Source organism: Scylla paramamosain, chromosome 8 (assembly GCF_035594125.1).
Source record: "Scylla paramamosain isolate STU-SP2022 chromosome 8, ASM3559412v1, whole genome shotgun sequence".
Taxonomy (NCBI): Eukaryota; Metazoa; Arthropoda; class Malacostraca; order Decapoda; family Portunidae; genus Scylla; species Scylla paramamosain.
Window position 1 is genome coordinate 8,582,678 of NC_087158.1, and position 16,342 is coordinate 8,599,019.

The following is a 16,342-nucleotide window of genomic DNA, read 5'->3' on the forward strand; positions in this document are numbered from 1 at the left end:
TGTGTGTGCTCCAGCGCTATATTGATGTTTCCATAATTCAAACTCACGAATTGTTATTGACATTGTTTTGTTTATATTCACTGGAAATACAATGAAAAAAAAATTCTTATTCATTAAGCCATATTATATATAATATTCATATATACTAGTGTGCGGGTGTGTGTGCATTATATGTGTATCTCTCTCTCTCTCTCACTCTCTCTCTCTCTCTCTCTCTCTCTCTCTCTCTCTCTCTCTCTCTCTCTCTATATATATATATATATATATATATATATATATATATATATATATATATATATATATATATATATATATATATATATATATATATATATATATTACATACCTTGATTTATGACTAACTCGGACGAGCATAAATATCGAGCAAAATTTGCTTTAGCGTACCAGCATAGCTTGAAAAACGAACAATAAAGAGCCGATGGTTCTTCTCTCCCACGCGTAGTGGAAACGGGAGCGAGCGGGAGGTAACTGCACTCCAGCGGTTTTTCGTTAGTCAGGAAAGACTTGGGAGGACGAAATGAAGGACAAATTAGATCAATCTAGGAAGGTAACTAGCCCAGAAAAGGCGAGGAATAGCTTAATAAGTGTTTACTGCACGAATTATAGAAGTATTCTGAATAAAATAGACTTGTTTAGAGGAATGGCGTGTGTAGAGAGCCTTTATATCATTGATTTAACAGAAACCTAGCTAGTATATCAGGAAAAGTATTTAATCCAGAGGTTAAGATAGATAGTTATATACTATTCTATAAAGACAGGAAAAACGGGAGAGGAGGAGGCGTCGCGCTATACGTTAGGGACACATTATAGTGTTGTATTAACAGTAGAATTAAAACAGCATAACAGAGTCGATATGGGTAGATGTTAAGGAAGAATCACAGTCAGTAGTATTGGGATTAGTGTACAGGTCACCGAACAGTACAAAGAAAATTAACACCTCACTATGGCAGGAAATAAATAAAGCAGGAAGGTACCGTCAGGTATATGTGGTAGGAGATTTTGATTTTAGGAATATCGACTGGAGCCTGATAGTGGGTAACAGGGAGGCAGAGGAATTTCTTAAGGTAATTCAGGATACTTTTTTTTTAAATAGGTAGTCATAGAACCCACAAGGCGGAACAATATTCTAGATTTAATTCTTACTAACAGGGAGGAAGCAGACCATACGAGGTCATGTAATTAGTGGGGTGCCACATGGATCAGCATTAGGGCTATTGTTGTTTTTAATATATATCAATGACTTGGATAGTGGAATTAGTAGTGATGTTAGTAAATTTGCTGAAGACACGAAGATAGGTAGATTAATTAGGTCAGAATCGGATGCCATCGCCCTGCAGGCAGATTTAGATAGGATGAACGAATGAACGGAGTGATAGCAAATGCAATTTAATATCAAGAAATGCAAGGTACTTAGCGTAGGTAGAGGAAACCCACACAATAGGTACACAATAAACAACGAAACTCTGGTAGGTTTAGGGTACGAAAAAGATTTAGGAGTTATACTTAGCGCTCAACTCCGTCCAGGAAAACAATGCATAGATGCCAGAAACAGGGCAAATAGGGTATTAGGATAAATTTTTAGGAGTGTTAAAAGTAGAAGGCCCGAAGTAATATTAAAGTTATATTTGGCGCTGATCAGACCTCATCTAGACTACGTTGTGCAGTTCTGGTCCCCACATTACAGGAAAGATATAGGTCTATTAGAATTAGTACAAAGGAGAATGACTAAAAGAATACAGGGGATGAGGAGTATTCCTTACGAGGCGAGACTGAAGCTGTTAAATCTACATTCTTTAGAGAGACGTAGGTTAAGAGGGGATCTGATAGAAGTGGTATAAGGGTTATTATAACAAGGGGAACGTAAGCAAAATTCTTAGAATCAGTAACCAAGACAGAACAAGAAATAACGGGTTCAGGCTTAAAAAGTTTAGGTTTAAAAAAAAAGTTAGGAAGAAATTGGTTCTCAAATAGAGTGGTAGTACTGAGTGGACTCAGTAATCAAGTTGTTAGTGCTAAGACATTAGGGAGCTTTAAGAGAAGATTAAACGGATTTATGGATGGAAATAGGTAGGTATATTTCATACAGGGACTGCCACGTGTAATCCTAATGGCTTCTTGCAGATTCCCTTATTTCTTTTATTCTTATGTTCTAGTGTAAGTCGTCCTCTGTCGCAGCCCTTGTTCTTGCAGCCTGTTTCGCTTTGCAACGGTGCGTACGTAGATCGTCCACTTCTTTTCCTCTTCTTTCTTGCCGTCTATTTTTTTCACTATTACACTGCTTCCTAGGTCCTTTTTTCTAACTATTAAAGATTTTTTCATACATTTTTTTTTTTCCTGACCTAGTTTTTTCTCCATACTGTGCTAAACTGATGGATTAGCACAGTATGGAAATAAAGCTTGGTCGTGAAAAATTTTCAAATGAACGAAAAGATCTATCCTCCTATGTCATTCATCCTCCCCAATGATGGCTATTTCTGCTGTCACAAGTTAGTTTTTCTGATCCTCATAAATTTACCTGTCACACTCCGTTTTCAGGTGTTCAATGGCCTCCTTCACTCCCCACAGAACCTGCAGCTCTGTTATCCGCCTCCCTCCGTATATCTTGCAGTGCCAGCATGTCCACGCTCGTAATATGCTTTCCTACATTGTTCTATGATTGTGACTGATAAATTCTTTTCGGAAGTAGAGCACCAGAACCACCCCTCCATCTCCATGAAAATTCACTGCAATAGGTGCAAAATCATCAGCACCTCGGCATATGGGTAGACAAAGCGTTAAAATTCAACTGTCTGGCGCACTGAGTCAACCAGCTTGGAAGAGGGAGCAAATACAAAATTACTTTCGGTTTTTTACATGTAAGCCAGTAGATTCTTCTTGGATTACGAAGCCTACGTGCTCTCCATAGCAAAATATTCACAAATAGACACTCAAAATATATATATATATATATATATATATATATATATATATATATATATATATATATATATATATATATATATATATATATATATATATATATATATATATATATATATATATATATATATATATATATATATGAATGTATATATATCGTTTGAGCACCAAGTTTGATAAAAATCTCGGCCTTACACACTGAATACAGACTGCTTAGCATACTCGTACATAAGACTCAACTTCTTCTTTACAACTATACAACCAATCCCCATAATACAGCGCTACTTCAAAAATTCAAGCAGACCTTGCGACAGGATCCCAACTTATTTCAAGCTAAAAAGTGAGCCAGAAAGGCAGTACGTTGCATCCTTTCGCTAGACGATCAAGGTGCCTTCCTTTACCATAACTCTGACCTTTCATAACATGAACGCGTCATGCCACGACCATGGCAGGATAAGCCGTGAAAAATAACAACAGAAAAAAAAAATACCAACAAAAAAATCCAGACTCAGCAATGAACAAGTATCTGAAGAAGCTCAACAATCCCTATTGGTAGCACCAAAAGAGGGTACTGATGTGTACTACAAAGACGGGTCAGCAGATCCCACCAACAAAAAGAACAGCAACTGTTTTCACCAACAAGACTGAGTCGGCCCACTTCCACCTGCCTGATTGCTCTTTCTCCTTACAGGCGGAGCTAGTACCCATCAAACAGGCCTTATCTCATACAGAGACACGGCGTGGAAACATGGTTATCCACAGATGTCTTGAGTTCCTTGCATTGCCTCCAACAACATTCGCCACACGACAACATACACATAAACACTTCCATCCACATGAATACTGCTACAAGACAGACACACACTTAAACCGGATCTCAAGTCACGCAGGAGTACAAGGCAACGGGGATACCGACGCCATCGCCAAAAATGCAGTGAAACTCCCTGCAGCTACTGCTAAAGTACTGATGAGTAAATTAGCGATTAAAGTCATAGTAAAGAAAGAATCACTGCAGCGCAACAGGACACAACAAACACAAAAGATGTCATAGAAGGATCTCCAAGCATACACTTGTACACAATCATCACAGCAATCACCCCGCACCCTGAACATACACTACCCAAACATATCAGATCATTCCTCCAGACTAGGTTACGAATGTTTCTCAGAGTTACAACATCTTTTACCTGATCTGCACACACTGCAAAGACAAACTATGATTTTATACAGTTACAAAGTGACAACCAATTATGTCTTGACTGTGAGTACTTTGGTAAAAGAATATGGGCCTTATGAGTGATGAATATTATATTTGTCACCGAAGTTTTATATTTAATTGAGATACTATATCTATGCGTGGCGGAACAATGTAAATTAAAGAAGCTGTAATTTTTTTAAACCATTTGAATCTAGAGTTAGCCTGTATGCACATTAAGATTTTTTGTCTTTGATTATAATGCTTACGTAATTAAAGTGATAGAGTGAAGATGTTTAATTAGTTTTCATAACAACATTTGAAATTCATTTATCTCGGATGGAGAGAACATAATCTTAAATGTTACAGAAATTCCAGAAACATCATCGAAAATTATAATTATGTATAAGTTAGAAACGAAACGTATAGTCTTACACCTGTTTCTGGCTATGACTAATACTACTGAATTCTCGGTAAGCAAACTCAGTCTACATGGACTGACGTTTTAATTCTTTATGCATAAAAATTCCTTTTAGTAGTATTGTGTTTCATAAAACAAAGGATTTAGCAAGCATGAAAGAACTTGCAAAGATCTACAAAAAAATATCAATCAGCCAGCTTGAATTGCTACTCCCAGTTCTGAATGCCAGTTAATGTAGCTTTGGAAGCGTCTTGATACTAGCCACTTCAAAGAATTATGATCGTAGAAGGGCGAAAATTCGTATAGTTTTATATTAGTATGATTTTTTTTTTCTTTTTATGTAGGAAGGATATTGGCCAAGGGCAACAAAAATCTAATAAAAAAAAATGCCCACTGAAATGCCAGTCCCATAAAAGGGTCAAAGCAGTGGTCAAAAATTGGTGGATAAGTGTGTCTTGAAACCTCCCTCTTGAAGGAATTCAAGTCATAGGAAGGTGGAAATACAGAAGCAGGCAGGGAGTTCCAGAGTTTACCAGAGAACGGGATGAATGATTGAAAATACTGGTTAACTCTTGCGTTAGAGAGGTGGACAGAATAGGGGTGAGAGAAAGAAGAAAGTCTTGTGCAGCGAGGCCGCGGAAGGAGGGGAGGCATGCAGTTAGCAAGATCAGAAGAGCAGTTGACATGAAGATAGCGGTAGAAAACAACTAGATATGCAACATTGCGGCGGTGAGAGAGGGGCTGAAAACAGTCAGTTAGAGGAGAGGAGTTGATGAGACGAAAAGCTTTTGATTTCACCCTGTCAAGAAGAGCAGTATGAGTGGAATCCCCCCAGACATGTGAAGCATACTCCATACATGGACGGATAAGGCCCTTGTACAGAGTTAGCAGCTGGGGGGGGTGAGAAAAACTGGCAGAGACGTCTCAGAATACCTCACTTCATAGAAGCTGTTTTAGCTAGAGATGAGATGTGAAGTTTCCAGTTCAGATTATAAGTAAAGAACAGACCGAGGATGTTCAGTGTAGAAGAGGGGGACAGTTGAGTGTCATTGAAGAAGAGGGGATAGTTGTCTGGAAGGTTGTGTCGAGTTGATAGATGAAGGAATTGAGTTTTTGAGGCATTGAACAATACCAAGTTTGCTCTGCCCCAATCAGAAATTTTAGAAAGATCAGAAGTCAGGCGTTCTGTGGCTTCCCTGCGTGATATGTTTACCTCCTGAAGGGTTGGACGTCTATGAAAAGACGTGGAAAAGTGCAGGGTGGTATCATCAGCGTAGGAGTGGATAGGACAAGAAGTTTGGTTTAGAAGATCATTAATGAATAATAAGAAGAGAGTGGGTGACAGGACAGAACCCTGAGGAACACCACTGTTAATAGATTTAGGAGAAGAACAGTGACCGTCTACCACAGCAGCAATAGAACGGTCAGAAAGGAAACTTCAGATGAAGTTACAGAGAGAAGGATAGAAACCGTAGGAGTGTCGTTTGGAAATCAAAGCTTTGTGCCAGACTCATTCAAAGGCTTTTGATATGTACAAGGCAACAGCAAAAGTTTCACGAAAGTCTCTAAAAGAGGATGACCAAGACTCAGTAAGGAAAGCCAGAAGATCACCAGTAGAGCGGCCTTGACGGAACCCATACTGGCGATCAGAGAGAAGGTTGTGAAGTGATAGATGTTTAAGAATTTTCCTGTTGAGGATAGATTCAAAAACTTTAGATAAGCAGGAAATTAAAGCAATATGACGGTAGTTTGAGGGATTAGAGCGGTCACCCTTTTTAGGAACAGGTTGAATGTAGGCAAACTTCCATCAAGAAGGAAAGGTAGATGTTGACAGACAGAGCTGAAAGAGTTTGACTAGGCAAGGTGCAAGCACGGAGGCACAGTTTCGGAGAACAATAGGAGGGACCCCATCAGGTCCATAAGCCTTCCGAGGGTTTAGGCCAGCGAGGGCATGGAAAACATCATTGCGAAGAATTTTAATATGTGGCATGAAGTAGTCAGAGGGTGGAGGAGAGGGAGGAACAAGCCCAGAATCGTCCAAGGTAGAGTTTTAAGCAAAAGTTTGAGCAAAGAGTTCACCTTTAGAAATAGATGTGATAGCAGTGGTGCCATCTGGTTGAAATACGAGTAGAGGAGGGAAAGAAGAAGAAGCAAAGTTATTGGAGATATTTTTGGCTAGATGCCAGAAATCACGAGGGGAGTTAGATCTTAAAAAATTTTTGACATTTTCTGTTAATGAAGGAGTTTTTGGCTAGTTGGAGAACAGACTTGGCATGGTTACGGGCAGAAATATAAAGTGTATGAGATTCTGGTGATGGAAGGCTTAAGTACTTTTTGTGGGCCACCTCTCTATCATGTATAGCACGAGAACAAGCTGTGTTAAACCAAGGTTTAGAAGGTTTAGGACGAGAAAAAGAGTGAGGAATGTACGCCTCCATGCCAGACACTATCACCTTTGTTATGCGCTCAGCACACAAAGACGGGTTTCTGACACGGAAGCAGTAGTCATTCCAAGGAAAATCAGCAAAATACCTCCTTAGGTCCCCCCAATTAGCAGAGGCAAAACGCCAGAGGCACCTTCGCTTAGGGGGATCCTGAGGAGGGATTGGAGTGATAGGACAAGATAAAGATATGAGATTGTGATCGGAGGAGCCCAACGGAAAAGAAAGGGTGACAGCATAAGCAGAAGGATTAGAAGTCAGGAAAAGGTCAAGAATGTTGGGCGTATCTCCAAGACGGTCAGGAATATGAGTAGGGTGTTGCACCAATTGCTCTAGGTCATGGAGGATAGCAAAGTTGTAGGCTAGTTCACCAGGATGGTCAGTGAAGGGAGAGGAAAGCCAAAGCTGGTGGTGAACATTGAAGTCTCCAAGAATGGAGATCTCTGCAAAAGGGAAGAGGGTCAGAATGTGCTCCACTTTGGAAGTTAAGTAGTCAAAGAATTTCTTATAGTCAGAGGAGTTAGGAGAGAGATATACAGCACAGATAAATTTAGTATGAGAATGACTCTGTAGTCGTAGGCAGATGGTGGAAAACTCGGAAGATTCAAGAGCGTGGGCACGAGAGCAAGTTAAGTCATTGCGCACATAAACGCAGCATCCTTTGGATCGAAAATGAGGATAGAGAAAGTAGGAGGGAACAGAAAAGGGGCTACTGTCAGTTGCCTCAGACACCTGAGTTTCAGTGAGGAAAAGAAGATGAGGTTTAGAAGAGGAGAGGTGGTGTTCTACAGATTGAAAATTAGATCTTAGACCGGGAATGTTGCAGAAGTTAATGAAGAAAAAGTTGAGGGGGGTGTCAAGACAGTTAGGGTCGTCGACAGAAAGGCAGTCCGACCTGGGGACATTTATGGTCCCCTCCCCAGATGGGGACTCCGAGGCTGGTGTAGGAGTCGCCATGATTTTAAAATTTTTGAGTGAAGGGTGTGTGTGTTATTAGGTGCTTGTAGTTTTGTGTGGAGGGAGAGAGTTGTCTTCAGAGGGCAGGCTGTGACTGCCCCCTTGTGTTGTGAGACACAAAGGGTAACGTTCAGTGAGGTCACAGCTGGGTTTAATGATAAGTTCACAGCACCCCCTGAACAGTGCTTTAGACCTCACTGGGAGTAATTATCGTTTCGGCAGGATGATGGATAAGTCTTGTGCAGCAAGTTGGTGGCATCTTGTCAAAGCTCAAGCAAACGCTAAAAGTGTGATTATGATATTTTACAGAATTTATTTATTACCCTCATACGAAAGAAAGTCAACGCGAAAGCAAGCCATAGTTCATGAGCCATGAAGTGACGGTTTGTGTTATAAAGTATAATATTGATTCTCTCTCTCTCTCTCTCTCTCTCTCTCTCTCTCTCTCTCTCTCTCTCTCTCTCTCTCTCTCTCTCTCTCTCTCTCTCTCTCTCTCTCTCTCTCTCTCTCTCTCTCTCGGTTACGTCATCACTCAGGAATTCTTAATGAATCGGAATCCAAGTGCAGATGTGTGAAGGAATGAAGTGCAGATGTGCAGAAGGGAGGAAAATGAAGGACAGCAACTCAGATTTACATGCAATTGCTTTCTCTTTATTTGCCAATTAGTTTTGATTTTGCAATTTATATCATCATGTAAACCTGTTAACTTTTATACTGGATCTTTTGTGAGACTAATCCTTTCTGGAACAAAGGAAAAACAAAATTCTTATGGGCGGCACTGCAGGTCTCGCTGTCGGGTCTCGCCTTTATCAATGGTCGGTACTGCTATGTATCCTTGCGTCTTCACATTCAATACCGAACATCCCAAAGGGGCCAATCACCTTGCGAACTTATCAACTGCTTCTTCCCTTACAGCCTTGTAGGGAATGGAGGAAAACTTTAACCTGAACATGGCTAAAGCTTATCTTCATTCCCTAACACCTATCTCATTCAAAGCTGCTTTTTAGAAATAAGAACTGTGGTGATCTGAATTTTACTGGCGTGTAAACGTGCGCAGCACTACAAAAAGAAGTCACTAATATACTATAAAAAAGTGACACGAATGCGTATAGCAACTCATTTCTCTCTCTCTCTCTCTCTCTCTCTCTCTCTCTCTCTCTCTCTCTCTCTCTCTCTCTCTCTCTCTCTCTCTCTCTCTCTCTCTCTCTCTCTCTCTCTCTCTCTCTGAATTTATCTTCACAATCTAGTACAAAAGCACAAACACTTTGAATTTTTTTCGTAATAGCGTGTGGCGACCCATCTAACCTTCCTCTCAACGATCCCTCCCTGTGAACTACCGAGTCACAGTGTCCCGAAAACTTAATCGCCGCCACAACACCGAGGCGAGGGGTCTGCTGCGTGCTGCTATGCGGCTGAACCGAGGCATGGCACAACGTGCTTAAGAAGAGCACTGTCTACCTTGGTGTTCTCGCTTCGATAGCCACATTTTCATCACCATGCTCTGGTGTAAGATTCGGGCCGTCTCCAAGGGTAATACAACCTGCCTCTCCCACTCCCACACCCTCAAGAGGAAGCCGATCTTCTTGTAAAGGAATTTGAGCGCAGGCCCTCTTCTGCTCGTGCTTCTTGCTCTACAAATCAAAGGCAAGGCAAATAACAACCTGAGCTGGTCGCGCTTATTGGGGATGTTTGCCGCAGGCTTCACGCTGTTGATTCTAATAGTACAAGATCAAAGAAGGGACGTTCTGAGGTTCCTCTGCAGATGGGATGTCGGCATACTCAGGCCTCGCTCTGGATCGTACTAATCGAAAAGTGGTGTAATTCAAGAATGGCCGCTAATATCTGTGCAGCCCAAATGTCTTTACCCTGCAGTAAGACCAGCATTTTCCTGATTACACACCCCACCTCCATGATCTGCCCTCTTCACACTCTTGTCATATGTAAGCTGTCAGGGAAGGGATGCTGTTTCCTAAACGTGCAATATTTCACTGATGGATCCAGTGACCTGTTCGGAGATCTTCCACTTGCCTAGCTGATCTTCCAGTACTCAGGAAAGAGGTGGCTGGCAATCTCCAGGCCCTGTCACGCGCCGTTAAAGACAAGTTGTGTGGTGATTCATAGACTTAAAGGCAGCACTTCAACCTACCGACTGCACCTTCCTAGCCACGCATATCAAGGTTCGTCTACTGTCTTTTCATAGAGCCAACTGTTCAGTGATGTTGAACTGGCTTGAGCCATGCAGGTGTTGCAGGCAACGATGTCGCAGACCAGACTGCAAAGGAGGCAATACCTCTCTCTGTTACGTCACCAATAACCTACTCCCTCACGAACCCCGCCAACCCATCGTTTAAAAGGCCTTTACTCCGCCCACCGAACTTGACGGAATAGTCAATGTCTTACTATCAACTCTCTGGTATGCCATACCTACCGACTACTGTCGATGGTCACTTCCTCGCTACGTCCTCCGTCATGAATCTGTGAATTTACATAGTCTTAGGTTGTGGTGTTAGTATTTCTCGGACTTAAATCCGGACTGCATAGTTAAAAGATAATATGGACTCTGTTTCTAGGAAAAAGGTTTATATCTCTTCTGGGGTGATCTAAAGAACAAGAACTCAGCGTGAGTGTTCATGTTTCCGAGATGTTCTCATACTCTAACAACCGTAATTTTTTTCTCTCTCTCTCTCTCTCTCTCTCTCTCTCTCTCTCTCTCTCTCTCTCTCTCTCTCTCTCTCTCTCTCTCTCTCTCTCTCTCTCTCTCTCTCTCTCTCTCTCATCCATCTTTTTATTTCTTTTCTCACTGCACTGGATGACCTTCGGCTCACCTCGTGCAGCTCTTTCTTATCGGCCACTCGCGCTTCACTTTCTCTGTCTACTTTATTTCTAAGCTTAGCTCTCATTTCTGTCCTCTCTAGTTTTATATCTTCTCTTACCCCTCCATTGCCCTGGCAACTTGTAGTCGGGGGCAGTATATCCATGGAACTCCAGCAGCACTTACCTAAGTCAATCACTGACGATTTGACGGGTCACTAAAGGAGAGAGAGAGAGAGAGAGAGAGAGAGAGAGAGAGAGAGAGAGAGAGAGAGAGAGAGAGAGAGAGAGAGAGAGAGAGAGAGAGAGAGAGAGAAAAAAAAATTATCCTCATCAACAGGGAGCACAGTCAACAACGAAAATTAACACTGAAACACTGTATTGCAGATTGGCATTTGTTCTATCACACACACACACGCACACACACACAGTCACATAAATGTGTTTATATATATATATATATATATATATATATATATATATATATATATATATATATATATATATATATATATATATATATATATATATATATATATATATATATATATATATATATATATATATATATATATATATATATATATATATATATATATATATATATATATATTCATTTATTTATTTATTTCGTTAAATGTGATTCAGCATTTATCTTCTTTTTCAATGTACTTTTCAAACACCTTATTTTGTCTTATTCTCTTTATTAAGACCTTTTATGACTTCGTCGAAGCTAGTCATTTTCGCTAGATCGCGATTTTGGATCGCTAGACCCTTCTTCAGCAATTGTTGTTCCTCTCTCTTTCGTGGAAGCAATGGTGGAGGTTGAATGTGTGTGTGTGTGTGTGTGTGTGTGTGTCTGTGTGTGTGTGTGTGTGTGTGTGTGTGTGTGTGTGTGTGTGTGTGTGTGTGTGTGTGTGTGTGTGTGTGTGTGTGTGTGTGTGTGTGTGTGTGTGTGTCTGTGTCGGAAGCGTCCTGTAGTGTTTATGGTGGTGAAGGCTGCAGCAGCTCTTCTGGTGTCTATTTCTACAAACCCATTCGTGTAGTAAATGTCTCCGTTGTGTGTCGGTGCAGTTTGTAGTACTTTCCTTGCTTCTGTTTCAAGGGTGGTTGTATTCAAGTTCTTGGAGTCTGGTAAGGTGTGTATGGTTGCTTTGAAGGGTGCTTCTTCCCAGGGTTGTGGTTTAAAGTAGTTATCGTCCTTAAGATGCTTGAAGATGTCGTGTATCCCTAAAGTTTTCCGATAGACAATTTTTATTGCTGGCCATGTTGCTTTGCAGAAAAGCTGGCTGTCCTGAGACAATGCTTCCTTGATCGTGCCCCCAAGTCTTGTATTCTGTGTACGTATAAATTTAATTAGGTGTGCTGCGTTGGAAGAGTGTAGTCTTGCCATGATTGGAGGGATCTGTGTCTTGGCTTGTAGAGCAATGACATCTGCCCACCTGGGTGCACCGGTTATGATCCTGAATGTTCTGTTTTGTATAACTTCTAAGGCGGCTTGGCTGATGGATGAGGTCGTAGCTAATCAGGGGGCTACATAATCGATGATGGAGAGAACTGCCTGTATATAGTAGCATCTCAGTACTTACGGTGCTGCTCCTCCTCGAATACCTGTGACAGTTCTCATCCCTATAAACGTGATTATGTTCTCTCTTTCAATAATGCAATGTGTCTATTGAAATTTAGGTGGGCATCTACCCATATGCCTAGGTATTGATGATATGTCGTCCAATCAACTGCTGTATCGTGGATAGTAAGGTGGGGGGAGAGGTTAGCTGTATGCGAGAGCCTAGGTGCATAGCTCTCCTCTTGTCTGTATTAATTTTCAGCCCGAGCTCCTGGCGTTTGTTTGCTATTATGTTGATGGCTTCTCTCGCCCTTGTCTCATATCTCTGCCCTGTGGAAATAAGCGGTATGTCATTTGTATAAACTAAAATTTTGGTTCCTCTGATGTTACAGGAGGCAATATTTTGAACCAGAATATTGAAGAGGAAAGGGCTGAGGATGCTGCCTTGGGGAGTGCGATTTTCGAAGTTTTTTTTTTTTTCCATCTCAGAAAAAGTGCCTTGGAACCTTGACCTTCCTTTCATTTAGTAAGTCGGCTGTGCACTGGAGTAATTTTCCTTTAACGCCTCGGTGTGTGAGGCAATCAAAGATGACTAAAGCGTTAGCTGTTTCAAATGCCTTTTCAAGGTCCGTGAAGGTGACTATGGCCTTCCTTTTTTTGATATGGAGATCATCAATTCAGTAATACAATCCTTTGTCCCCCTTGTTAGTCAGCCATCCATCTCAATCTGTTCAAGACCATTCTTTCAACTGTCTTCCCAAGACAACTGAGGAAAGAGCTAGGTCTTGTCTTCCCTGAGTCTCTTGGTTTGGGGATGGGGACTATGACTGCAGTTTTTCACGGTGTATAGTGAGTCTGCCTTCAGCTAAGGATTGGTTAATGATGCTGAGGAGCTCTTGGTGTGCTGCAAGGCCTCCTTCCCCAGTCATTCTATATGTGATTTTATCAGCGCCGACAGCCGTGTCTTTCTGTGTCTTGAGGCAGGATTTCAGTTCTTGGAGTATAAATGGGGCGTCAACGTTGACCGCTTCTTGGCAGGGCCTCTTGACTATGGTTATTCATGTTGTAACTAATCTGTGCATTTTTTTTTTTTTTTTTTATGTAGGAGGAGTAGTTGGGAAATTGCCATGGGGGTCGCCCCCCTAAAAAGGCTTGCCACTGAGGTCCCCATTGCATGGGGACCTCAGTGGCAAGCCTTTTTAGGGGGGCTCGACCCCCATGGCAATTACCCGGAGTGGCAATCCATTTCAGGATGGAGTCCCTGACTGTAAATAGAGTGTTGGGGGATGGGAGAGGGAGGGAGGGGGGGGGGGGAGGGAGGGGGGGGAGGGGGGGGAGGGGGATCCCACCCCCACCCCAGGAGCGACTCTGATGGCATGCCATATTGTGAGTGTGGGGCTGATCAAGTTGCAATGGGGAAACCTGACAGCAATTTTCCGTAGACTTCAGTGGCAGTCCATGTCAGGATGGAGACCCAGGCTTGGGAAAGGGAGGATGGCGATTCACGACGGCAACACCAAGGGGTGGGGGGGAGGGAGGGGGGAGGGACGGTGACGGCGACACTGACGGAGAGGTGGGGGGCGTGCGTCCTTATCCTTCGGCGACGATGGAATGACTAAATGAATCAATGATGGTGGGTGGAAAATAATTGAGTGAAAGGAGGGGGGAGGGTGTGGACTGGCGGCCAGACGTGGAAGTCGCCACACACACGCGTGGCTAGGGGACTGTGACGGCAATGCCGTGTAGGTCGCCCTTTCACGTCCCCCCCCACCCCCAACCCACCCACCCAGGGGCGACTCTGACGGCAAGCCATATTGCGATGGTGATCCTGATAGCAATTTTCCATAGATCCATGCTTGGGAAGGGGGGGGTGATTCACGACGGCAAACACCAAGGGGGGGGAGGGAGGGGGGAGGGACGGTGACGGCGACACTGACGGAGAGGTGAGGGGGCGTGCGTCCTTATGCTTCGGCGACGATGGAATGACTAATGAATCAATGATGGTGGGCGGAAAATAATTGAGTGAAAAGGGGGTGGAGGGGGGGAGGAGAGGTGATGGGGGGGCTGGCGGGCAGACGTGGCAGCCGCCCGCCACACACGCGTGATTAGGGGGACTCTGACGGCGCTTGCCATAGAAGTCGCCCTTTCCCTTTCATTCACGGAATCCTGGAGGGTGGGATGACCGAGTGTTGCCATCACGCGTTCCCTCCGACGTCTCAATACATCCCCTATGGTCAAGGTCGTCGCGACTGCCGCACGAGATCCCGTTACCTGTCCATCCTTTTTACCTGGAGAAAGCGTCTGTGACGGCCAGGGCGGAGCGGCGGCCTCTTCCACTTTCACCGACCACCAGCGGCATGGCTGACGTAATACTTATGTCGGATGGCGGTCTTATTACTATCATTATTATTATTATTATTATTAATATTATTATTATTATTATTATTATTATTAGAAAGGTTATGCAGAGTCGATGGAACATTTTATTTTTATTAGGACAAATACAGCTCATTGCTTATTAGGGCAAATACATCTCTTTCATTCAAAACATTTGCGAATTGAAGGCGAAGAGATCATCGTCATCGCTGTCAATGACGGGCGTAGTTTTAATAACTCTAGGAACCAGCTTCTTACGAGGGGCGGCTGGAGCAACGGGGAGTTTTGGTGTGCTGTCGTCCTCTGGCGTGTTAGGGGGAATATTTTTTTTTTTTCTGTTTTCCTGCGACTTCTTCTTCACCTCCTGACCCTCTTTGCCGCCTACTGTCGACTCATCTGACCGTTGCGGCTGTGCTTCGGTCGGAGGTGGCATCAGCGACTCCTGAGGTGGCGGAATCGACTGCGATGTCGGCTGCTGCTGTTGCGACTCCTGTCCTGATGGAGCGTCAGGAGGTGGGCTGGCCGGCAGTGGCGACATGTCGTCATCACTAAAGATCAATTTCTTCTTTGCAGGTTCTGACATTTTCTCCACATTGACATCCTCATGGTCAGCACGGCTTCGCTTACCCCCAGCATCGCCCAGATAGATATCAAAGCGGAAAGAGATGCGTTCTGTAACAGACAAAAAAAAAAAAAAAACGATGAGAACAATGGAAAAGTTTTTATTTCCCCTCCCACTCTCCCTCTTCTTATTCATTGGCAAAGAACGTTAATGTAATTTACAATGGTGAAGATGTCAGATGCCGTGCAAGGTAATGGCGTACTCACCCGCAGTTCTCAAGATGAAATGTTTGTTAGCTTGCTCCATTCTTGGAGATGAGGCTTCGACGTCCGACTGGGTTGAGAGGTGATGGCGAAGTGACGCTTATCCGTCAGCAATTACCCCATATTGACCCCCTTTCCCACCCCCACCCCACCCCCCAATCTACCTTATTACCGCTTTACAGATGTTACGACATCTCGCCTGGCTGCCGGCTGGGCAAAACGTAGGCATGCAATGCGGCATATTACGAAATATTACGTATGCCATACGAGTAATTTTTTTGTCATTATATAGATATTGATGCTTTTTGAAGGTGGCGTGAATAATGCACATTGCACGTTTTAATGTATGCCAACTCAGTAGAAGGCAAAAGAACATGCAATAAATGCCACACACGAGGGAATTCAACCCCTGAAGTCGATAATTTAATGTGCTAATTTTCATATGTGGACAAGTTTGCATAAAATGATGTAAGACAGCGGAATTGTATTTGGGATGCAAGTTATAGCTATCGTAATAGCCTATGGTCTGACTTTGAAAATTAAGATAAACAGTAATCCAGTGGCCCATGGTCTTTGAGTCACTCAATGTATTTAGAATGAAAACGCATGGCTTCACCTGTTTTCTGGCAAGATTTATCAGATCTGTCACATGGCGATGATCGTGACAGCCTAAAAAATAAACTCGATCGCCCAAGATGCCTGCTAGACCGGCCTGTATTTCACGTGCATTCATGACGGCTTATGCGCGGACAATGCAGCGAACGTGACGATAATGATCAATTTCTATGACGCCAGTAGTGTCGGCGAAA

At 42.9% G+C, this 16,342-nt stretch overlaps 1 protein-coding gene across 1 annotated transcript; it reads right to left on the bottom strand.

Moving 5' to 3' along the window:
• Window positions 1–14,211: 14,211 nt before the first annotated feature.
• On the bottom strand, window positions 14,212–15,684 carry LOC135102749 (uncharacterized). The gene is made up of 2 exons (XM_064008263.1): window positions 15,537–15,684; window positions 14,212–15,380 (listed from the first exon to the last, which is right to left on the bottom strand). The coding sequence occupies exons 1-2, from the start codon at window positions 15,574–15,576 to the stop codon at window positions 14,875–14,877; spliced, it is 546 nt and encodes a 181-aa protein (XP_063864333.1). The 5' UTR covers window positions 15,577–15,684; the 3' UTR covers window positions 14,212–14,874.
• Window positions 15,685–16,342: the final 658 nt, after the last annotated feature.

Bases quoted from the DNA above. Each gene is read 5' to 3' on its own strand.
- LOC135102749 (XM_064008263.1), bottom strand. From the start codon at position 15,576: ATGGAGCAAGCTAACAAACATTTCATCTTGAGAACTGCGG. The intron at 15,381-15,536 runs GTGAGTACGCCA...TGTCTGTTACAG, and splicing joins TTTCATCTTGAGAACTGCGG to AACGCATCTCTTTCCGCTTT.